This window comes from Lampris incognitus, chromosome 18, assembly GCF_029633865.1.
Source record: "Lampris incognitus isolate fLamInc1 chromosome 18, fLamInc1.hap2, whole genome shotgun sequence".
Taxonomy (NCBI): Eukaryota; Metazoa; Chordata; class Actinopteri; order Lampriformes; family Lampridae; genus Lampris; species Lampris incognitus.
Genome location: NC_079228.1, coordinates 15,027,632 through 15,051,518, shown reverse-complemented (window position 1 = coordinate 15,051,518; position 23,887 = coordinate 15,027,632). Strand labels below are relative to the sequence as shown.

Below are 23,887 nucleotides of genomic sequence, written 5' to 3'. Positions count from 1 at the left end.
TTCGACCATGTCTCTCTGAAGTTTAAACTGTTTAAAAATAGTATTAGAGTTGTTAAAATGTTAGTTTTTGGTGTCAGTTGTTTCCTAACAGACATACTAACATATGCAACGCATTAACGTCTCAACTGGGTGTCTATCTTGACAGAATAAAGAGTTTAAAAGCCGTGGTCGTTTTAGGTAGGAGTGAAATCCCGGTCGTTCTTCCTGTATCTTTACCGAAAGATTCGGAGTTTTCCTTCAAGGCGTCAGTGCTGTCAGTGGGTTCCCCCCCCCTTAATCAAAGCTACGGAGCATCAGAGTTCTCTTTCATCTTCTCAGAGAGTAACCTCACACTGATGTCTTGTAACTCGGAGAGTGTGAGCCCCGTCTTGCCTCTTTTCTTTCCTTTTCTTTTTTTTTGCAGCTGCATGGCGTGGTTGGCTCAGATTCGGGAAGAAAGCACTCGCCCGAACTAGTTAGTATAAGAATGCGTCTCTCCGGGTTTTGATTATGTTCGTCTTGCCAGAATTGGAGAAAAGTTGTTTACTCGCTGCCTTTTGTGTAGCTTCGTTTCTCAAGTCTCTTATTAGCACGTTGTGCGGTCTTCTTTTCATTTAGCAGTTATTTGCTAACAATAGCCAGTTGCTACCAGTGTAAACTACTGTAACCGGTCAGTTTCTTGCCCGGTGCGGGATTCGTTGCGGGTGTACTGCACCACAAGACGACATCACTAACCGCTTGGCTAAAGGGTCAGACCCGTTAGCTAGGGACTAACCGCTTATACTGTAATCTATTATAAGACACGTTAGTCCCTAGCTAACGGGTCTGATCCTTTAGCCGAGCGGTTAGCGATGTCGCCTTGTGGTGTAGTACATTTCGTTTCGAATCCCGCACCGGGCAAGAAACTAACCAAGTTACAACAGTGTATCCCACTTTTTTTCTTTTTTTTGGGAACAATATATAGTTGTCTGCATGTTTGGGGACAAATAAGGTGTAGTGTGCTCCTGATTCAATAAAGCAAAATTCCGTTGTTAAATTGATCGAGTAATTACTTTCTACGTGCGAAAATCATCCGTTGCGTTTCAGCAGTCAAAAGTGTTGACTGTCTCAGCCTCAATCTTTTTTTCTTCGGATGCCGCTTCATTGTATTGTCACTCGATGGTCTACATACTGCCACCTGCTGTACCGGAGGGGAATGTAGCAAACAAATCAAACAGGCCCGGCGGTTATGCCTACCGTCGATGTTAGCGCTAACCTTTTTATTTTTTAGAAAGGTTAACCCCCAACGGGAGATTTACAGAAAACAAAACAAAACAAAACATTTAAACGGGGGGGGGGTCAGCAGGTGAGAAGGGTAAAATACGGGCGGATCCCGGGGGAAAAACGGGAGAGTCGACAGGTATGGTGTAAACATGGCATTTGTTTTTAAAGGACTCCTTTTCTATTTTGGCCCTCCCAAGTTGATGTAATGGCCCCTGGTTACACTTACGTTGTCATACTTTACTGTTTTGTTCCTCGTCTGTTTTGATTTCATGACCAGTAAAACTGCAGTGGCAACTCGCGTTCTCTAATTTTGTATCAGTGAATGGCAAAAGAGGAAAGGCCGCTTAATTAAAACTGGTCTCGCGGCACAAGAAAGGATAGACAATCCTCACTTCATTTACTGCAGGGTTGCCTGGCTCTGGGGGTGGTTGGATGTTAGGAAATGTACTGCAGGGCAGCGGGTTGCTGGAGTGTGTTCCAGCTGTGAGGCAGAACAACACTGCGGCCATTATTTTATCAACCATTTACCTCGGAAATGATGAATGTTCAAACGTGAAGGAGTAAGAGGTGCAGTAGCTCGTAATGAAAATGTGACATTATCATTCGACTGTGTTTGGATATGTAATGAATTTTTCAGTGCTGTAAACCTTTCCACTTTACCTGTGTATAATGTCTCTGGGGTGGGTGAATACCTGTTCACAATCAGCTGGAACAGCTAGTCTCAATATTTGATTAATGTAGTAATGTGCCCCATTTCTTTGTCTTCATCCCACCACCTTTTCCTCTTTCTCTCTCTCCATTGGTTCCAACGATCTTTCCGCTTGTCTTCCCTCTACCATCTCCTTCTGTCTCTCCTACCCGCCCATCTTGCTGTTCTCTCTTTCCCTGCAGGCTTTGATGACCCTCCAGCAGAACTGAGAGCGGTGTGAGCAAGCGCCTCCCCCGAACGACCCCCACAGCCGGCAGCCATGCCGCCCCCGGCAGATATCGTCAAGGTGGCCATCGAGTGGCCGGGAGCCTTCCCCAAGCTCATGGAGATAGACCAGGTAGGGGTAAAAATAATTAAAAACCCCGTTTTTGCCGCTACGGAGGAATTTCTAAAAAATGATGGCTGTCACTGAGTAGGTTAGATGCCCTACTTAGAAACTAGTTTAAATCTTCTCCCGTTTCATGATCTTGTAGCTGCTCCATGGTACACGGTTCTGCCAAAGTTAATCTAATTTGAGTCGATCTCACATTATTTACACCCATATGTTTCTACTACGGGAAAGCTTGCGCTCACAACAAACGTCACCTCTGGGAAATATCGCCCCGCAAATATTTAACATTGAATAAACCACATGCTGTTTTTCAACACAACTCTATGTACTGATCGCTCATTGGTTGTAAACCAGTGATTTACTAGTTGCACCATTCAAACTTAAGGAAAGTCGTGGCTAGTAAAGCTTCGGTCATGTGTAAATCGGTTACTAGGTAAACATCGCAGCAGCCAGCCAATCAAAAACTGTTCGCACATGTAAATATGGAACTGAACACCTGCCTTACATTATCATATAAAGCAAGGGAATCATCACCATTATTATCATCATAATATGAATTGGGGGGGGGGGGGGTGCAGCCTATTGTTTTCCAACTGGTCTATGCCGGCTGCTGTTGTGTTTGCTGTGGTTTCAGTTAAGGGTTTATTGGTTTTATTGCTGCTGTATTGATAAGACATTAGCGTTCTCTGTTGGCTAACTCCAACGGCTACAACACCTAGCAGGTGTGTGTAAGAATGTAGTCACAACTACGTTTTTAGTGATAACTGTTAGGAGTGGTCCACCCTGTGGTGTAAATTCTGTCTGACTTGGTAAATACGTTACAACAAAGGACCTGGTAAGGACTTGGTAAGGACCTGATAAAATCCTGGTAAGGACCTGGGAAGGACTTGTGCATGACTAGCAGGCGCAGCCGGGCCCTGTTCTAATGTTCTGGCAATGACTCACATTTAAGGGCTGCTGATCGTACATCTGTGTGTCACCGTGGAAACAGGAGGGATGTTTGCTACGCTGATTCGCTGACCATTGAACTTGTGATTACATGTGTTTCTATTAATGTGCTGTTTGTTTATTACCAGTGCAGGCTGTAACACATCCTCGGCCATCCCTGAGAGGTGTGCCGCTTGTTGTGAACACTTTTTTATCGACCTCCCAGTAAAGTAGGCTTCGCTCTTTCTGCCCAGATTCTGAAACTCTTTTCTCTCTGAGCTTTCGTTCTTTTACGCTCTTCCCCCCCCCCTCCGCTTTCTCACTTCGTTTCCGCTCTGATACTCTTATCTGTCCCTGTCATCGTCACCATCCCTCGGCTTCCTCCCTTTATCTACCTACCTACCACCTCCTCCTCTTCCTCCTACATGGCAGTCCCCCTGTTCTTCTCTCTCGCTCGTCTATCGCTTTAGTTCCCCTCCCGTTCTTTTATTATGACTGTGAAAATTGTTCTCCCCCATCCTCCTCTTTGTCTCAGCACATTGCTCTCCTCCTCTGCCATCAACGCCATTCTTCTCCATCCCCTCCTGCTCTCTCTCTCTCTCTGTCTCTCTCTCGCTCCAGTGTACCATAATCCCTGCAGCAGCATATACTTGTCTGAGTCATGTACTGCAGAGCGGACTTCAGCTGCTCACACTGTCTAGAGACCCAGAGAGAGAGAAGAGAGAGTGTGTGTGCTGCAGTTTTTCTGTGTGTGAATGTGCGTCTGTTTGCTCTCAGGTGTGTCTGGACATCTGTTTCAGAGCGGCTGTCTGTGTGTTTGTGTGTGTGTGTGTGTGTGTGTGTGTGTGTGTGTGTGTGTGTGTGTGTCCCTGTACAGATCACACTGTGATTGCTCTGTACCTCTGAAAACATCTTTCGTGGCCCCATGGCGCCGAAGTCCAACATTTGTTTGTGAGCGCTGGGGGATGAATCCTACAGTGGAATCGAGTGTGTCATCACCGGTGTTTGTCGGCAACGTGATTGGCAGAGAATTTGGTGAAGAAAAAGGTGGGGGGGGGAGAGGAATCGTGATGTCGGGGGAGGAAGCGAGAGAAGAGGAAGAGACGAGTGAATAATGGAATGAGCTGACGGAAGCCAAAAAGTTTTTTTAGGCGCCGAGCACGAGACTTTCCGTTCAAGTACCAAACACTGTGTGAGTCAAACCAAGAAGGACACTTGTCAGCCAAAGATGTTCTTTGCTGTTCTGGTCTTGCTTTGTTTTTCCTCTAGTATTTATATATATTTGGAAATACCACATACACGCACACACCCTTTTGTTTTTCAAAATCCGGTATGACTCCTGCACAGGAAATGCAGTGACTCCTTAGTAAAATACTTCCGATGGGTAGTTTTATTCTCTTGTCATGGGCTGTTCAGTGACAGCCGAGCTTGACTGAACTGAACTGCATTATTTATTTACCCTAAAGCCCTGCTGCCATGGCATCAGAGGTATCCAGAGGAAAATTCGGATCAGATAGATACATGGGCCTTGGACACTTTGCTCCCTTCGGCATTATGGCACTTTACCACACCGCTTCCCGTAACCGGATCACTTTTACAGCAAAATAGTCCTGCTAGAAACAGTTAAAATCACAGATAGTTGCTGTTTGTGTCCATGAACTTCAGCGTGGCAGGTAACCCAAACCCTTTGTGACTGTCCAGACTTGTTTATGTCGGGCTGCAAAACTGACTCATTAATTCCGGGATGGGCTTAAGCGGTGGTATGGCACGGTGCCCCAGTGGTTAGTGCTGTTGCCTCACAGCAAGAAGGTCCTGGGTTAGAACCGCAGGCTGTCCCAGGTCCTTTCTGTGTGGAGTTTGCATGTCCTCCCCGTGTCTGCATGGGTTTCCTCCCACCATCAGAAAAGACATGCATGTTAGGGTTAATACTCCTGTCTGTGCCCCTGAGCAAGGCAATGGAAAGGAAAACTGGAGTTGGTCTCCCGGGTGCTGCATGGCGGCTGCCCGCTGCTCCTAGCTACACAGCTAGGATGGGTTAAATGCAGAGTCAATTCATTTGTATATATGCACAAATGGCAAAGTGTATTCTTTTCTATTCTAAGTTTTTATTCATTTCTCAGTTTGCTCGTTTTGGTGCTCGTCAGTGTGGGCTGCAGAGCAGTGCTGCAGGGCGGCACTGCAGAGCAGGGCGGCGCCACACAGGTGCCAGTGCTGTAGCTGACCATTGTAGTTCAGTCTGTACAGACTAGCAGCGGCATCGGAGAAACCCCATATGAGAGTTCATCCATGCATCCATTATCCAAACCGCTTATCCAGCTCTCAGGATCACGGGGATGCTGGAGCCTATTCCAGCCGTTACTGGGCGGCAGGCGGGGAGACAGACCATCACACAGGGCCGACACACACACACACACATTCACACCTAGGAACAATTTAGTATGGCCGATTCACCTGACCTACATGTCTTTGGACTGTGAGAGGAAACCCACGCAGACACGGGGAGAACACGCAAACTCCACACAGAGGACGACCCGGGACGACCCCCGAGGTCAGCCTACCCCGGGGTTCGAACCCAGGACCCTTCTTGCTGTGAGGCGACCACGCTAACCACTGCGCCACCATGCCCCCCCCCCCAAAGTTTTTATTCATTTCTCATATTTGCTCATTTTAATGCCCATCAGTGTGGGCTGCAGAGTGGAGCGGCGCCACACACAGGTGCTGTAGCTGAACGCTGTAGTTCAGTCTGTCGGAGCAACCCCATGTAAGAGTAAATTGCCTTGCGCACATAATGGCTGCATATCAATAACAGTAACAGTAAATGGGTAGTGACTAGTGGCACCAAATGCATCGTAGTGTAACATAAAATGTCGGCCCAAGTGTTTGCAGCGATGCTTTTGCCAGGCAGTCAGGTTTAGTCAGTCAGCCAACAGCCAACAGTCAGTTCTAGTTAGTTTGCCCACCAACTGAATGGCTTCTTTTTTTTTGCTCCCCTCCGAGAACTGGGGGAGCTCCCAAATAAAAAAGAAAATGGGTTTAAAGATTTATCACTGAATGTGACCCTTTATCTTCTACTGCGCTGGATACAGTAAGGTTAATGTACATACTTAAAGGTTATTGCCCCCCCCCCCCACCACCACCACCCCGTCCGCCTATATTTCCCTGTACTGCAGTGTAAGAGGAGAGGAGAAAAGAGGAAGAGGAGAGGAAGACATCAGGTAGAGGAGAAATAAGAATGGGACAAGCGAGGAGAAGAGAGGTGATAGAGGAGGACAGGAGGTGTGGGGGGGCGGTGACTGGGAGGGATGATGAAAGGCTCGGGAAAGAGCAATGTGTCTTTAGACCTCAGGGGTAGGGAAGGAGAGGAGTGCAACGCGAGCCCGGCAGAGGAGAGGATGAGAGGAGAGAGATTGGGATGAGGAGGAACTGTGGATGCTCCACCCAGTGGAAAGGCTACAGGAAATACACCACGGCTTCTCCTTTGTTTCTGCTGCACCCAAGTGACAGCTGTGTTTCTTGTTGGCATGTATGGATGTTTAGTATTGCTTTATGTTTGGTGTGTGTGTTTGGTGTGTGTGTTTGTGTGTGTGTGTGTGTGTGTGTGTGTGTGTGTACATGCATGTGTGTGTCACCACTATAGCCTAGCAACATACCCTCCCAGAGAGCCCAAAGACTGCTGCTGCTGCAGTGGAGGGAGAGTAGAGTTATAACTGCCCCCCCCACATACACACACAACATGCAAACACATATCCAACTCTATTTGCTGAACTTTGCATTATTTCCCTCCCTCTCCCTTTTCCACTCCTTTCTCTTTATCTGTGCAAAAACCTCTCTCTCTCTCTCTCTCTCTCGCTTGCTCTCTCTCTCTCCCCCTCGCTCGCTCTCCCTCTCTCTCTCACTGTTGTGAACCAACATACTCGGACCCCACCCCCCCCAACCTACCCTCTTTTTTCACCCTCTTTCTCTGCTTAGTATGCATCTTTTCCCTCCCTTTCCTGCCTCCTGCTTTGTTTTGGCTCTTTTATCCTCTCGTCTTGCCTTTGTTCATTTTAAACCTCCCTCTTTTATTGTGTCCCATCACTCCCGTCGTCTCCCTGTCTGCCTGTCCTGCTGTCCTCCCCTGCCATTTCTCTCTCTCTCTCTCTCTCTCTCTCTCTCCTCTCTCTCTCTCTCTCTCTCTCTCTCTCTCTCTCTCTCTCTCTCTCTCTCTCTCTCTCTCTCTCTCTCCATGGTGTTCAGTATGCAGATGTTTACTGTGTGTGTTAAGGTGTGTGCTTCTCAGCAATTGCATTTCAAGAGGATGATGGTGTCTGGGTAGCATAGCGGTCTATTCTGTTGCCTACCAACACGGGGATCGCCAGGTCGAATCCATATGTTGTTCTGGCTTGGTCGGGTGTCCCTATAGACACAATTGGCCGTGTCTGCGGGTGGGAAACTGGGTGTGGGTATGTGTCCTGGTCACTGTGCTAGCGCCTCCTCTCGTCCGTCGGGGCACCTGTTCGGGGGGGGGGGGGGGGGGCGGGGGGGGATAGCGTGATCCTCCCACGCGCTACGTCCCCCTGGCGAAACTCCCCACTGTCAGGTGAAAAGAAGCGGCTGGTGACTCCACATGTATCGGAGGAGGCATGTAGTAGTCTGCAGCCCTCCCCGGATCGGCAGAGGGGGTGGAGCAGAGACCGGGATGGTTCAGAAGAGTTGGGTAATTGGCCAAGTACAATTGGGAGGAAAAAGGGGGTAAACTCCAAAAAAAAAAAGAAAATTACGTCCTGCACCGGTAATAAATGTCGAGTCTTACCGAGTAGCACTGCCAGAAATGGTCTGGCATCTCAGACGATAACAAATGAAATGGGTGGGCGGGGATGGTTACTGATCCCATGTGAGCCCTCATACTAAGTCGGACATGTACAGACTCCAGAGGACCAGCCCCCCCACCCCCCACCCCCATCTCGTCTGCTGCAACGTCAAATAATTGCAGCCCACTGTTAAGTTGGATGTTGTTTTAGGAACCACGATTCGGGATGTGAACTCAATGCAGTTTTGTCTCCCCCCACAGAAAAAGCCTCTCTCAGCCATCATAAAAGAAGTGTGCGAAGGGTAAGACCACAATTTCTCTCAATGGTTGAAAGAGAGAGAGACGCAGAGAGAAACTGACTGAGTCCCCCGTGCTCATGTTCGTCTTTGGATATGAGTAAAACTGCTTCAGAGGCTGTCTCTCTCAGTTTCTCTCTCCATCTCCCCTTCTTTTCTCTCTCTCTCTCTCTCTCTCTCTCTCTCTCTCTCTCTCTCTCTCTCTCTCTCTCTGTGTCTGTCTGCATTCGGTTAACTGTACTCTATTCACAAAAGATGTGCGGCTCTTTGAATTCAAAGTATGCAATGTATTTTTTTTTCTTCCATCATCCAATTGCTTTTAGGTGGTCCTTGGGGAACCATGAAAACTTTGCTCTGCAGATCGCCGACGCCACAAATTTATACATCACGGAAAAGGTTTGATTATCTTTTTTTTTTTTACTTCAGCCATATGATAATTATGCAAAAATGTCCCAAAGTAAGATTATATACCTTTGGAGCTTACTGAGAGCTCCTTTTCCTCATCTGCTCCCCACAGAATCGAAATGACATTAAAAATGGTTCAATTCTTCGCTTGACTGCCTCTCCTGTAAGTTGTCAGAATTTTTTTTTTACACCTCATGAAATCCTGAAACTTGTGCATAAAAGTTTGGAACAAAAAAAAAACAACTTTTGCCGCTTACAGGGCATTTTGCAGGTATGTTATTTTGAATGCGTTCGCCTCTCGTTGTCTTTTTGACGCTCTCTCTCTCTCTCCCGTCCTCGACTCTACCCGCAGTCCCAGACAGCAGCCCAGCTCCACGAGCGCATCCAGTCATCCAGTATGGACGCCAAGCTGGAGGCTCTGAAGGACCTGGCCAACTCCTCCAGGGACATCACCTTCGCCCAGGAGTTCATCAACCTGGACGGCATCTCCCTGCTCACGCAGATGGTGGAGAGTGGAACTGAGTAAGTCGGACGCCTGCCTCTCTCTCGTCTCTTTCTCCGTAGCCGTTCTCGTCTTCTGCCGGCCCCCACCATCCTCCTCTTCCTCTGGTGTTCTCTCTCTCCCTGATGAAATGGACAGAAGCAGTGAGGTCGTAGCAGAAAGATGAATCTCTTCCCTTTTAGTTCCCTGGTCTTCAGCACTTCCTGTTGTGTTTGTGTGGAAGTGGCGGTTTGAGCGTGGAATTTAAGACCCGCCCACATTAAGAAAATACAATTCAACCCTGAACCTGGGTGGCACGATGGGTGCAGTGGTTAGCGTGGTCGCCTCACAGCAAGAAGGTCCTGGGTTCGAACACCTGAGTAGTCCAACCTTGGGGGTCGTCCCAGGGCGTCCTCTGTGTGGAGTTTGCATGTTCTCCCTGTGTCTGCGTGGGTTTCCTCCGGGTGCTCCGGTTTCCTCCCACAGTCCAAAGACATGTAGATCAGGTGAATCGGCCGAACTAAATTGTCCCTAGGTGTGTGTGTGTGTGTGTGTGTGTGTGTGTCAGCCCTGTGATGGACTGGCGGCCTGTCCAGGGTGTCCCCCCGCCTGCCGCCCAATGACTGCTGGGATAGGCTCCAGCATCCCCGCGACCCCGATTGGGATAAGCGGCTTGGATAATGTATGGATGGGTCGAAACCTGAACCTGAGCCAAAATTGGCCTTGAGCAAATGATTTTCCATTGATGAACTGTGAACAACAAACCATCTCCTCATAGTTTTTTAGTGTAAGCTTGAAAATCAAGTCACATGGACATTCAGCCTGACCCAAGCAGCATACCAACACACACAAACATACCCAGCCATCATGGTCATTCATGTCTTGTGAGGTTAAGGTATCAAGGTCAGGTTTTAAGGAAGGTTATAGAGCTCCTCTGCAGTCTCTTACAACACAGGATGGACTGTAAGTCATCAAACCTCTTCGATCTGAAGTCGGTGAGAGTCTATTCGAACCATTTGGTGTTGCACTGTGCATTCTAGCTGAGCAAGATCCAAATTGAACGGCCAATAAACGACCAGCCTTTGGCTTACTTACAAATCACAGCTCATTGCATAAATTTGCAGACCATATCGATGCTAGCTATGGACTAGACAAGGAGGGTTTGTTGGTGCTGAAATGGAAAAGGCTCGTCTGCATGGCCCCAAAAGCCCCTGTATGTCTTTTTTCACTGACCGTGATAGTGCTGTAGCGCTCAGCTGGGAGCAAGACTTCACACTGGCTTTCTACTCAAAAGATGTGTGTGTGTGTGGGGGGGGGGGGGGGCTTGCCTTGGAGACCATCTCAGCCGAAGGTTATAGGGAGGCCAGATGGATTTTGCTGAGGTGGAATTTCTCAAGCATGGTGCCAGGGGTATATGTGCTTGTATGTGTATGTTGGTGTGTGTGCGTGCGTGTGTGTGTGTGAGAGTGAAAACCCGGAGAACAGAGCCAAAATCATGCTCCGAGCACAAGGCGCCAGCCAGAGTCAAAACCCAAAGGACAAATACAGCAGGAGCGTGAACAAAGAGACACATAACACACCAACACTTACACTCTCACACTTACACAAACACATACTATGCATGTGCTAACACAGATTCTCACACTGGCAGAAAGGGCAGTAGCAGCCAGTCATCAGGGACACCCTCTTTTTCTGGCTGATGCCGTCCTTATTACTGACCCCTTCGTCTGGGGCAGAGAGGATGGACTGAAGTATTAGTTACTTGCACACTTGTGCTGTGAGCCAACACCAATATGAGGTCAAATCAGGAATCAGCAAGAATGTATTGTCATTTCTATCATGTACTTGTGTACACAGAAGAATGAAATTTCATTTCACCCAGCCCACAGCAGTGCAACACAAAAGAAAAAAACACATATCCAAAATTTCCAAAAATGACACCACCAAAAACATACAAAAACAGAGAGAACGAAAAAAAAAAACACAAACAGTTAACAACACAGTCCACCCAGTGCAACGCAGTCCAAAACTTCCACTGTCCAGAGAACGAACGCCGGCCAGGAGGACTGTCGGAACTGCCGGTCTGCATGGGCTAGCAGTTAGCTTAGCCTGCCCCGCTTCCTGTGTCCTGTCAGATTGCCCTCGGTGCTTCCTCTTCAGGTGCAGCCCCAGGTAGGGCCGTGGTCCTTGGGCCCACCGGACGCAGCAGACCAGGCTCCCTCAGCCAATCCAATGCTAGCTCTCCCAGCCAGACGTCTTCGACACACCTCCCCCCGACATAAACACAGACACAGACAATAACACTGCACAGTCGATGCTAGGCGAGGCTGCCGCCAGACCACCTCAGTGTTTCCTCTCGGGCGCGGCTCCGAGCAGGGCCGTGGTCCCTGGGGCCACAGGACACAGCGGACCAAGCTCTCCCAGCCATTAAATGAAACAACAAAAAAATCGAAGATAAAAAAAAAATCTTCACACGATGACACAAACTAGATGTAGACATGGACAAAGAAACCGCATAGTCGGTACTGGGTGAAGCTGCTGCAAAACGTCTTCCCACACCGGAAGCCAACAGTGCATTTTGTGCGCCACAGTCAGAAATGGTTATACACACCGAGAACTCCTGCACTTTGATATGCGACGTAAATCCTCTCTCTCTCTCACTGTGTCCGGACTTGAGCGCTGCTCACCTCTGCTGCTTTTTGTAAGACAAGCCTTCTTTTGACCACAGCAATGAGAACCCCAAAGGATCTCTTACAGGATTCTGTTGTGTTAAAGGGACAGTTCACCCAAACTCAAACGTACATGTTTTCCCTCTAACCTGTGGTGCTGTTTATCCATCCAGGTGGTTTTGGTGTGAGTTGCTGAGTTTTGGAGATATCGGCCATAGAGACGTCTGCCATCTCTCCAATACAATGGATCTGGATGGCACTCTGCTTGTGTCGCTCAAAGCCCCCCCAAAAAATAAATTTGACAAACTCAACAGCAACATCTCTTTCCAGAAATCATGACCCGGTTACTCAAGATAATCCACACACCTCGTTGTGAACAGTTTCCTGTAGGTGTAGTTAGGCCTAAGAAAATAGTTCCTACACGAAACTGGACACGACAAGGTCTATAGCACTACATAGCCCTTCATGTAAGAGGAGAAACATCTATTGTTGATTTTGGGGCAAACTGTCCCTTTAAATTCTTAAATTTGAGTAATAATTTCTTAAATTGAGTGGTTTTTCTCTGTGCTTTCAATCCAAGGACCGACTTTTTTTTCCCCTGCTGTTTGGAAGAGAACAGTTTCAAATTTCGGTCAGATATTTAATGTCTCCTCTTCAGCAGAAACCACTAAATTACCTCCTAATTCTGGGTATCGGACCGCAGGCCCCTCTAGCATTACATTCAGTACAACTGTCTGACAGAAAAATCATTGGAACCTCCCTTTGCATATAATGTTCCAATTAGCAAATATTTTACCCTGTATAATCTCACTGCGAGGAGCGATCACACTGGCACTCATGTTGACTCCTCTTGGCACTTCCATTAAACTTGTTTTATTATAATTGCCTCCATATCATTAGGAGAATGCTTGAGAGTTTGAGTGTGTATAGTACAGATGTAGTGTGTGGTTGTTTGCAGACATAAGAGGTACCAACACACACACACACACACACCATGTCCACCTATACTTGTGGGGACCCCTCATTCATTCCCTAGCCCTTAACCCTAATCTTAACCATCATAACTACATGCCTAACCTTAACCCTTATCCCAACCTTAACCCAATCCTGATTCTAACCTTAACCCTAAACCCAAGTTTTAACCCTGAAATAGACCCTTTTCCTCATGGAGACCCGTGAAATGTCCCCATAAGGTAGGTGGTTTCAGGTTTTTCTATCCTAATGGGGACATTTGGTCCCCATTAGGATAGAAAAACCTGGTGTACACACACACACACACACACACACACACCATGTCACCCTATACTTTTGGGGACCCCTCATTGAATACATTCATTCCCTAGCCCTTAACCTGAACCTTAACCATCATAACTACATTCTTAACCTTAACCCTTACCCTAAACTTAACTTAATCCTGATTCTAACCCTAACCCTAAAACAGACCCTTTTCCTCATGGGGACCCATAAAATGTCCCCACAAGGTAGATGGTTTCAGGTTTTTCGTCCCTGTTTCCTATCCTAATGGGGATATTTGGTCCCCATTAGGATAGGAAAAAGCTGGTGTGTGTGTATTTATATATATATATATATATATATACATATACACACACACACACACACACACACACACATATATATATATATATAGACATAGACATACACACACACACACACACACACACACACACACACACACACACACACACACACACACACACACACACACTCATCAGCATTCCAGCCAATAGAATTGGGATTGTGTGGTTATTGAAGAGGCTGAGATCTGGCTGTGTAGAGATCAGAGTAAGGTTGTTAGTACACAAGTCTGGACCTTGTTGTGTAATCATGTCGACTCTGTTATGCGAGTCAATGGGCCGCTGATGCTGAAGTGTGCTCCACAGGCTAAAGCGAGATGCTGCCATCTATTGTCTAAAATCTGGATCCAACAGCTGATCATTAAACTGTTATGGGAAATGATTCTGAAGGACGCTCAGAATGTACAGTGCAACCTCAACTAGTAGTATATTGGTCATTTAATGTCCCAAAATATGTCTTTAATTCTGTCACAACATATTGAAGTCATTTTCAGCTCAAGTAATCTTGCCCTGTTTTAATGAAAGTGGTTTAGGGTTGTTGTTTTCTCTCTTGTGTACTGAAACCATTGCAAGCAAAGTTGACTGTGTGCAAACTGCTAAGGTTGGTTGATGGAAGCAGCAAGCTGCTTTGTTCACCTATTCTGCTTGGCATGCTTTCAGTGTCTCTGGGAAGCTGTATTTTGTTCATATGTCCATTTACATTAACATACAGGCCTACCCGCTACAACTGACTTCTTTTCTTTTGCATTGCATCTTGTAAGTACTTTTCCATTGGAGGAAATGGTAATATACACTCACTGGCCACTTTATTAGGTACACTGCTAGTACCGGGTTGGACCCCCTTTTGCCTTCAGAACTGCCTTAATCCTTCGTGGCATAGATTCAACAAGGTACTGGGAACATTCCTCAGAGAGTTTGGTCCATATTGACATGATAGCATCACGCAGTTGCTGCAGATTTGTCGGCTGCACATCCATGATGCGACTCTCCCGGTCCACCACATCCCAAAGGTGCTCTATTGGATTGAGATGTGGTGGCTGTGGAGGCCATTTGAGTACAGCGAACTCATTGTCATGTTCAAGAAACCAGTCTGAGATGATTCGAGCTTTATGACATGGCGCGTTATCCTGCTGGAAGTAGCCATCAGAAGATGGGAACACTGTGGTCATAAAGGGATGGACATGGTCAGCAACAATACTCAGGTAGGCTGTGGCGTTGACACGATGCTCAATTGGTACTAAGGGGCCCAAAGTGTGCCAAGAAAATATCCCCCACACCATTACACCACCACCACCAGCCTGAACCGTTGATACAAGGCAGGATGGATCCATGCTTTCATGTTGTTGACGCCAAATTCTGACCCTACCATCCGAATGTCGCGGCAGAAATCGAGACTCATCAGACCAGGCAACGTTTTTCCGATCTTCTATTGTCCAATTTTGGTGAGCCTGTGCGAATTGTAGCCTCAGTTTCTTGTTCTTAGCTGACAGGAGTGGCACCCGGTGTGGTCTTCTGCTGCTGTAGCCCATCTGCCTCAAGGTTCGACGTGTTGTGCGTTCAGAGATGCTCTTCTGCATACCTCGGTTGTAATGAGTGGTTATTTGAGTTACTGTTGCCTTTCTATCAGCTCGAACCAGTCTGGCCATTCTCCTCTGACCTCTGGCATCAACAAGGCATTTTCGCCTACAGAACTGCCGCTCACTGGATATTTTCTCTTTTTCGGGCCATTCTCTGTAAACCCTAGAGATGGTTGTGCGTGAAAATCCCAGTAGATCAGCAGTTTCTGAAATACTCAGACCAGCCCGTCTGGCACCAACAACCATGCCACGTTCAAAGTCACTTAAATCACCTTTCTTCCCCATTCTGATGCTCGGTTTGAACTGCAGCAGATTGTCTTGACCATGTCTACATGCCTAAATGCATTGAGTTGCTGCCATGTGATTGGCTGATTAGAAATTTGCGTTAACGAGCAGTTGGACAGGTGTGCCTAATAAAGTGGCCGGTGAGTGTATATTGTAGTGAATTCAGGGGGCAGCTGGGACATGAACCCGGACTCAGGTTCGTGTCCCGGCTGCGGCGGTTCCTGGCTGCCCCCTGAATTCACTACAATATTATTTAGTCAAATGTTCGTATGGTTAATTTTTGACAGTTGTTATATGAAACGCTTGTATTTGATGTGTGAAAGTATGAAATGCAGAGTTCTTGTCCGGATGCCTTTCAGTATCATTTTCATGGATGGTCAAACGTTTCACGTGGCCGTAATGTGAAGTCTCTCGTTCCCAGCTCTGCATTGGCTAAGACTGAACGGTTCTTTCACTTTGCTTCCCACCTTGACGCCCAAGTTTCTCAAATCTTTGCAGGCGCTATCAGAAACTACAGAAGATTATGAAGCCCTGGTAAGCCCCGCCCCTCTCGCCCCAGTCGGGTAACCCTCATTGGCTCTGTGCTCTTCCTAACCTGCTGGCCGAGTCTGCATGATTAAGACTAGCCCCGATGGCTTATGGGAAAATATATATAACCGTATCACCCGATCATGTGCTTCCATTTTGAAGTCAGTCTCTCTGTATTGTATCATGTAATGCACAATGGGCTCTCTTTTTCTTTTTAATCATGGTTTTGGGCAACGTTGACACTTTTCTTCTCAATCTCTGCTAATTATGTTATTTGTGAAGATCCAGGAAAAGCATTTTCTGCAGTTCTCACTACTTTATATCATTGTCTTGAGTGCGTCTGCCTTTTTTTTTTTGCAGAAATTAAATGTTCTTTACATTAGTGTCCAGGGTGAGGGGATTTTCTGTGGCTTTAACAGTTACATGAGCCCTCCTGTGTGTCAGTTATTCATCCTGTTTTAACATTCCCCGCTTGTCATCTCACATATTCCTCCTCATTTATAATGCATTAGTCTTCATCACCATAGATGGTGTAACGTATGTCACAAGGTCTGATGTTTGATTATCTCTAATCAGCCTCCCAAAACCAAATTTGTAGAGTTTGTCCCGTGTAGTTTTAGTTACATCATTATCATCATTATTGCCCTTTGCCATCCGTAAAAGCTTTCACAACCTTCATTTAAGGATTGCTAAATGGATAACGAATGGTGTCACTGTTGACTAATCACCACTAACCATTCAACATCATTAACCATTAGCTCCCTGCTGATCCACTGACTCTACTAAAAACCCTTCGACTTGTCTCTTCTCTCTTATAAAATTTTCATTGTAATGTGTTGAATACATAAGCATCAACAAGAACGTCAAGCAGTTCTCACTGCTGTTGCTGATGGTGATGATGATGATATTATTATTATTATAATTTAGTGCCACTGCACTAAAATTTTTTAAATTCTAAATTGTTTTGCATTTTTTTGACTATAGTTCTGTCAGGGTTCAAACATTTGCACATGAGCTTGATTACAGCTTAACTGCCATACTGACACGTAATTGATGATTAAGTAAACTAGTGTTGACGACATTGCCAGTAGGTTTCAGAGGCGTACATCTTTATAGTGTCAGAATGTATTGCTGAGGTCAGTGTCGTACAATTTATCGAGTGAAAAGATGGTGGGAAGTTAAGGGCTCATTTGGCAGAGGTGTTTAAAGGTGTAATCTTCCAGATTGGATGAGCAAGCCCCCGTCAGACTTAATCATCCCTAACAAATATAAACTCTGATAAAAGTAAAAGTAGATAACCTGCAGTGTACCACAAGTGTTGTATGTGGACGTGGCTTTGCTGTGCTGTGTCTCTTACAGGCTCATCATTTTTCTTTCCCTAATGTCTGTGTAATTGCATGACCGAGCTCTGTCATGCAACCTAGCTCTGATCCTGCTAATGCGCCACGCTGCTGCCTGCTGGCTCTCTGACGCCCCCTGCTGTCTCTGAAGGATAGGGCTGTCTGCATCCCACAGCGCATCTCTTCGACTCTCCCACATCTTTCTCTCTCTCTCTCTTACCTTTCTTTGTCCTTTTCCTCTGCAAACACGGTGGTTGTGACACCAAGCCTCTGTCCTCCTCCTCTTCTTTTTCTTTTTTCTTCTCTCATTCTCTCTCCCTTCTTCTTCTCCTCTCATTCTCTCTCCCTGCTCATTCTTCTTCTTCTTCATCTCCTCCTCCTCTCATTCTCTCTCCCTGCTCATTCTTCTTTCTTCTTCTTCTTCATCTCCTCCTCTTCTCATTCTCTCTCCCTGCTCATTCCTCTATCTGTTCCAAGCCAGCTCTGCTGTGCAGCTTTATAGTTCTAACAGAAATCAGCCAGACGATGGTTTCCTATGGTGTGTGTGTGTGTGTGCGTGTATGTTTTGTCCTGTAGCTTCGGTGACCTGCTGTCCTTCACTCTGACGGCCTTTGTGGAGCTGATGGATCATGGCATCGTCTCCTGGGACACTTTCTCTGTGGCCTTCATCAAGAAGGTCGGCCTTACTTCATAGAGTCTGGTCTATAACAGACTCTTATTTATGAAGCTTCTCATGCAAACAATACAAAACAGTGAAAGCTGTGCTGTTGCTGTCACGAGTAGTTTTAATATGCTTCTGTGGTCAGTTTCAGCACACACCTGCCCCTGTCTTTTGCTTTGAGTAAGAAGTCAAGTGGTGTATTCAGAGGTCACTGAGCCATCCCATGGGTGTTTTTATAAATCACACAAAAAAACCTGCACAGAATAACCATCTTGCAATCTGTGCATCCATGTTAAACCCTAGAGAACATTCATGTTAGGATCAGTGATTAAGTCTTAAGACCAGAACGGCCCTCTCGTGTCACAGTGTCACTGACACAGTTGTGGAAATCTCAGTAATATCTCAGAGCATAGCCTGGCATGTGGTTCATGAAATCCACTATGATAAAATGGAAAAATTGCATGCTAGATTTGTCCAATATGTAACTCATAACTTATATGTATTTACTCCTATGCATTTTTTGAGAATTATTGTTGCAGCAACCCATTGTTTTTGCTTTTTTTGTTGCTTTGAATAGTTTATTACATGATGATTAGGTTAAAGTAAAAGCTTACACGTTAGAATATTGTGACTGAGGCATCCTAATGTAGGGTACCAAAAGATTTCAACAAATTAAGACCATATTGTAACCCAAAATTACTGTGGTGACAAGATTTTTGGACTCCCCCCCCCCCCCCCCCAACCACCCCGCCTGGCCTCCGTGCAGATTGCCAGTTACGTGAACAAGTCGGCCATGGATGCGGCGGTGCTGCAGAGGTCCCTGGCCATCCTGGAGTCCATGGTGCTCAACAGTCAAGACCTCTACCAGAAGGTGGCACAAGAGATCACGATTGGGCAGCTCATCCCGCACCTCCAGGGGTGAGCAGTATAAGACCAGAGGGTGCATCACAGACATCTGCGCTGACACTCACCGTGACCACAACATGAATATTAAACTGACCTTACACACTCGCACAAGGACATACACTAACTCATAGCTTCAGCTGTGTAGAAGGTATTTTGAGGTCATCAGTTTCTGTTATGTAGAAAGTCCATTTTAAACCTCGTGGGAGAGTGATATTGAATTTAAACTTGTGTTGCTGTTTTTTGTGGTATTTTCCATTACCAGGACTGACCAAGATATTCAGACCTATACTATTGCAGTCATCAATGCTCTCTTCCTCAAAGCCCCTGAAGAGAAGAGACAGGTAAGGCCAGATAATGAATATACTTGCAGATGCTTGGTGCTGATACATCATTTCAGAGTTTACATTGTCTATTCATATGCCAGGTCATTATGCACGCATTACCATTATGGCAACACATTCACACTTAAAGATGGAGTTGTTTTTTTTTGTAACCCATTTTAGGTCACCTAACTACTGTTGTTGTGTCCTCATTGTGGGTATTTTCGTCAGTTAGAATACAGTTTGTATTCCTTGGCATAGCGATGTTTTCTAGTACAATGTAGAAGCGAAGTAGGGATACTGGCCCTTAGCGATGAATTCCCCGCCAGTCCCCATCCCTCACTTCCTCCTAATCTCCCTCCATGGCCACCCTGTTTAGATGGCATTTTTGCTCAGCCATGCATGTACTTCTCACTCATCTCTCTCTCTCTCTCTCTCTCTCTCTCTCTCTCTCTCTCTCTCTCTCTCTTTCTCTCTCGCGCTCTCATCCCTCTCTCTGTTTGCCTCTTGCGCTCTCTGTCTCTTTCTTGATCTCTGCCCATGTCGTGCTATGTTGCCAGCTAATCACATGATTCCTTGTATCAGCACTATAGAGTCCAGTGGTGTGAGTTGACATTAATAATGAATGATGCTAACCCACATCTCTCCCCCATGCAGCATACTAATTTGTAGTCACCGTATGCAGGAATAATCTTTACAGCGCCGCCATGTGCGAAGTCCCCTGACTTTTTTTTTTCTTCTCCACAAAATCACGTTTAACCTTAACACTGCAGTCACCGTTGCAGAATAAAAACACATTTAGCTGATTGGTTCATGGCAGCTGTAAGGACCTTTGCGTTACTTCAATGTGATAAGTGAGCGAAGCCCCTATTACCTCAGGTGTCAACATGTAGGGTAATTTAAATTGATGGCTGCACGTTACGTTTCTGCAGAGGGGCACTTTTATAATGTTAAGTTATGGGACCACACCTGTTCATCATGCCAACTGCTTTTCAGTACAGATAGCTCACAGATGATCCATTTTAAAACCGGCTAGGGGCTAATGGGAATATAATGGGTTTTTTTAGTGTGTATGTGTGTGAGTGAGTGTGTGTGTCTGCGTGTGTAGATAGGGATAGAGGGATAAAATGCGGTAAGGAAACGACTCGCCAGCAAAGCTGTCATTATGATCCCCTCGTCTCTCCATCTTGCTGACTCCGTTGCCTCCCCTCTCTCCACAAGTTGCACCATTGACAGAAAATGTCTCTCTTTTTTTTCAACCCACCCTCCTCCCAAGCGCTTCCTCTCTTTTCCACATTCACTCACTCACTCACTCTCTCTCTCTCTCTCTCTCTGTTTTTGACTTTGTCTCCTCACTGCACACGATATGGTAGTTTGATGAGCACAATGTGGACATCCTTAATTGTCCCCTGACAGTAAGTGCACCCTTGATTAGCACCCTTTGTAGTATGCACTGTAGAGATTAGTTAGTGTATTGATGGAATGTCACTTTTTAATTAAGTTCCATTTTGGTATGATCTGCAGGCTGCTGGCTTTTAACGGTTTGTCACCGGGCTCTTTATGGTGCTGCAGTGGCAAATGTTGATTTTGCTCGCCCCCCCAACTTACCCATGTGCCATCTGTCCTTTCAATATGGGCATCCTTGTAAAAAAAAAAAACTTGGTTTGTTGCTTTTGTTCAATTTATTGCAACTCATTTGCTTTACTTTCTCTTCCCCTTTCTTCTGCCCTCTCTCTCTTTCGCTCTCTCTCTTTCATCCTCCCACTCCTTTTCCCCCTCATCTGTTTGCAGGAGATGGCCCATATTCTTGCACAGAAACAGCTGCGCTCCATCATCCTCACTGTAAGTCAACCTCAACTTGCCATAGCTCTCTCTCTCTCTCTCTCTTTCTCTCTCTCTCTCTCTCTCTCTCTCACACACACACACACACACACACACCCACTCACTCACTCACTCACTCACTCACTCACTCACTCACTCACTCTCTCACACACACACACACTCACTCACTCACTCACTCACTCACTCACTCACCCACTCTCTCTACTCTCACTCACTCACCCACTCTCTCTCTCTACTCATCCACTCACTCACTCACCCACCCACTCTCTCTCTCTCTCTTTACTCCCCCACCCACTCACTCACTCTCCCACCCACTCACTCACCCACCCACCCACTCACTCACTGACTCACTCACTCACTCACTCACTCAACTTAACTGTCCCTGCTGGGTTTTATGGCTCCGCAACAGTATATTACCAGACTGGAAACTGACACCTGCCACGGTTTTGTGACTTCCACATCTATCTTGCCTCTCTGGCTGTTTTCCACTGACTGTACTCACTCTCACACCTGTTCCTTTTCATCCCTCTCCCTCTCTCCCTTGTTTTCTGTCTCATTTCTCTTTTTCCATTCCCCTCACCCACCCGTTTATTTGTAATCCTTTTTGCTCGGCCCTGCTCTCTCCTAACCCCCCGACTTCTGTTCACCTTCAAAATCTGTGTCTCCGCCTTGCTCCATCCTGCTTGGTACCCCTTCCCTCCCTCTTCCCCTCTCCTCCTCCCCCTTTGCACTCACCTGCTTCATCCCATTTCTTATAAACTTTCGACCCCCTTTTCACCTCCAACCCCTCCCCCCTTCCTCCCTCTCTTCCTCCATCTCAGAATGTGATCCGGAGCACCACGCCCATCAATGATGAGATGGCCCATCAGCTGTACGTGCTGCAGGTCCTCACCTTTAACCTGCTGGAGGACCGCATGATGACCAAGATGGACCCCCAGGATCAGGTAGCCATTGTGGGAGGTGGTGGCAAGGATCGGGTGGGTGGGTGGACTGACAGGTAGTTATGCAGATGGGTTGCAAAGTAGATGGATGATCAAACCTCTGAGGGGATAAGATGGGTGTATGGCTTTAAAAGAAAATGTGGGGGGTTTATTTCTACAACTTGGGTTTTATTTTCATACTTTTTGCCATTGTGCATATCCATTATGATATAATTTAATCACAGCCTTCATTTTGGAGATTTTGGACACGGGACCACCACAGGGCACAGCTTTACAATGGCGTGCACTTGGGCAACTGAACTCGAGTCTTAAACCTGTCCTTTTGAATACAGCAACAACAGAAATACAGCCTCAGTTAGACTGTACATGATTTCCCATTATCCGTGACTTTTCAGTTGTATTTGCCAAATATTACATAAGTACTACTACTTACAGTAAGTATAGCCTGGTCATTTCTGCAAGCTGAACCAGGAAGTAGTTCAGCAATGCGACTGACACTACGGATTGACCTTTGTTGATAATATTGAACGTATTGGGTAACAACTTTTAACTTGAATTTGACTGAACGATGTCATTGTAGAGCTATTTCCAGTGGTGGTCCCGTGTCGAAAAACTCTAAAATAAATCTCTTGAGTGAGACGACGTCGTAGCCGATATGCACGATGGCAAAAACTAGGGAAATAAGAACCATGTTGCAAAAAAAGCAGAACTACCCTTTAGGGATGAGTAGCTGGGTAGATGGACATGTGGATGTAAAGAAGAAAAAACGGCAGTCGGGTGATTTTGCAGCGAGTCAGAACCGGGTTAAAAGCCCCACACCGAGGGGCACTTGTTCCGATGTCACGGTGAACATCTGCCACTGTGCACATCTGCGTCCTCCTCAGACTGGGGCAGTCGGGTGGATAATAAGATGACAAGATGAAGTGCCTCCTGTCTGCTGTTGTGCTGCGGCTGGTCGCGGCGTGCCATGGTTAGGTTTCTCTCTATTCATTTGCGGAGCTATCCGAAGAGATTCAGACATTAAAAAAAAAGAAAAGAAAAACATCAAGCGTGTCTCATACACCTAAAAAAAGAAACTGACATTTACTCCCAGCATCGCTGCAAGAGATCGGCAAAACTATTTCACCGCCAGAGATGTTCCAGCTATTGTTTTTTCCCTCTTGAGATATTAATATAACATTAACCGTTTATGAACAGTAAGTCAAAAAAAGTTTTTTTTTTGGTTGCTGTTGTTTTTGCTTTTTTCCACTCTTTTTCTCCCCAATTGTACTTGACCAAATACCCCACTCTTCCGAGCCGTCCTGGTCGCTGCTCCACCCCCTCTGTCGATCTGGGGAGGGCTGCAGACTACCACTTGCCTCCTCCGATACATGTGGAGCCACCAGCCGCTCCTTTTCACCTGACAGTGAGGAGTTTCACCAGGGGGATGTAGCACGTGGGAGGATCACTCTACCCCCCCCCCCGAGCAGGTGTGCCCCGACCGACCAGAGGAGGTGGTAGTGCAGTGACCAGGAAACATACCCACATCCGGCTTCTCTCACGCGACCAAGCTGGAGGTGACACGGGGATTCAAACCAGCGATCCCTGTGTTGGTAGGCCATGGGATAGACCGCTACACTACCCGGACGGCAAAAACTTTTTAAATAAGAAATATTGTGTTTAGAGGAGGTGGCCATTAATCCTCCATGTTGCAGCTTGTGGGCAGATCTGGCAGGTCTGACCCGGCTGTGAGGCGGGGGACCTTCTCAAACGGTGGAGAAACTGGCTGTGTGCCAGATGGTCTGCAGCACCGCGGCCCGAGACGAGGTGGAAGCGGTATTAAATTATGAACTAGTTTATGGATGAATTGTGGTTCCCTGGATGGTGGGGGTGGGGGGGGGGGCAGTGTCTTTTAATAACCCCTGACTGTCATTGTGCAGGCTCAGAGGGACATCATCTTTGAGCTGCGGAGGATTGCCTTCGACATCGAGTGTGATTCCAACAACAGTGGCAGCATCGAGAAGCGCAAGTCCATGTATACCCGTGACTACAAGAAACTTGGCT

At 46.5% G+C, this 23,887-nt stretch overlaps 1 protein-coding gene across 4 annotated transcripts in view; it reads left to right on the top strand.

Annotated features, from left to right (window-relative positions):
* Positions 1 to 23,887, top strand: part of elmo1 (engulfment and cell motility 1 (ced-12 homolog, C. elegans)) — a 132,190-nt gene that overhangs the window by 38,512 nt on the left and 69,791 nt on the right. For 3 of the 4 annotated variants that reach the window (XM_056298191.1, XM_056298188.1, XM_056298189.1), the window contains exons 2-13: positions 2,134 to 2,288; positions 8,260 to 8,300; positions 8,618 to 8,690; positions 8,812 to 8,862; positions 9,052 to 9,221; positions 15,805 to 15,840; positions 17,751 to 17,850; positions 18,602 to 18,753; positions 19,004 to 19,082; positions 20,853 to 20,903; positions 21,725 to 21,847; positions 23,764 to 23,887. The exon at positions 23,764 to 23,887 is cut by the window's right edge and continues 5 nt beyond it. In XM_056298191.1, coding sequence (XP_056154166.1) covers positions 2,211 to 2,288; positions 8,260 to 8,300; positions 8,618 to 8,690; positions 8,812 to 8,862; positions 9,052 to 9,221; positions 15,805 to 15,840; positions 17,751 to 17,850; positions 18,602 to 18,753; positions 19,004 to 19,082; positions 20,853 to 20,903; positions 21,725 to 21,847; positions 23,764 to 23,887 — 1,078 coding nt within the window. In that variant the 5' untranslated portion in view covers positions 2,134 to 2,210. Of the gene's footprint in view, positions 1 to 2,133; positions 2,289 to 8,259; positions 8,301 to 8,617; positions 8,691 to 8,811; positions 8,863 to 9,051; positions 9,222 to 15,804; positions 15,841 to 17,750; positions 17,851 to 18,601; positions 18,754 to 18,802; positions 18,890 to 19,003; positions 19,083 to 20,852; positions 20,904 to 21,724; positions 21,848 to 23,763 lie in introns of those variants that run through there. The other variant, XM_056298192.1, reaches the window with a different exon arrangement.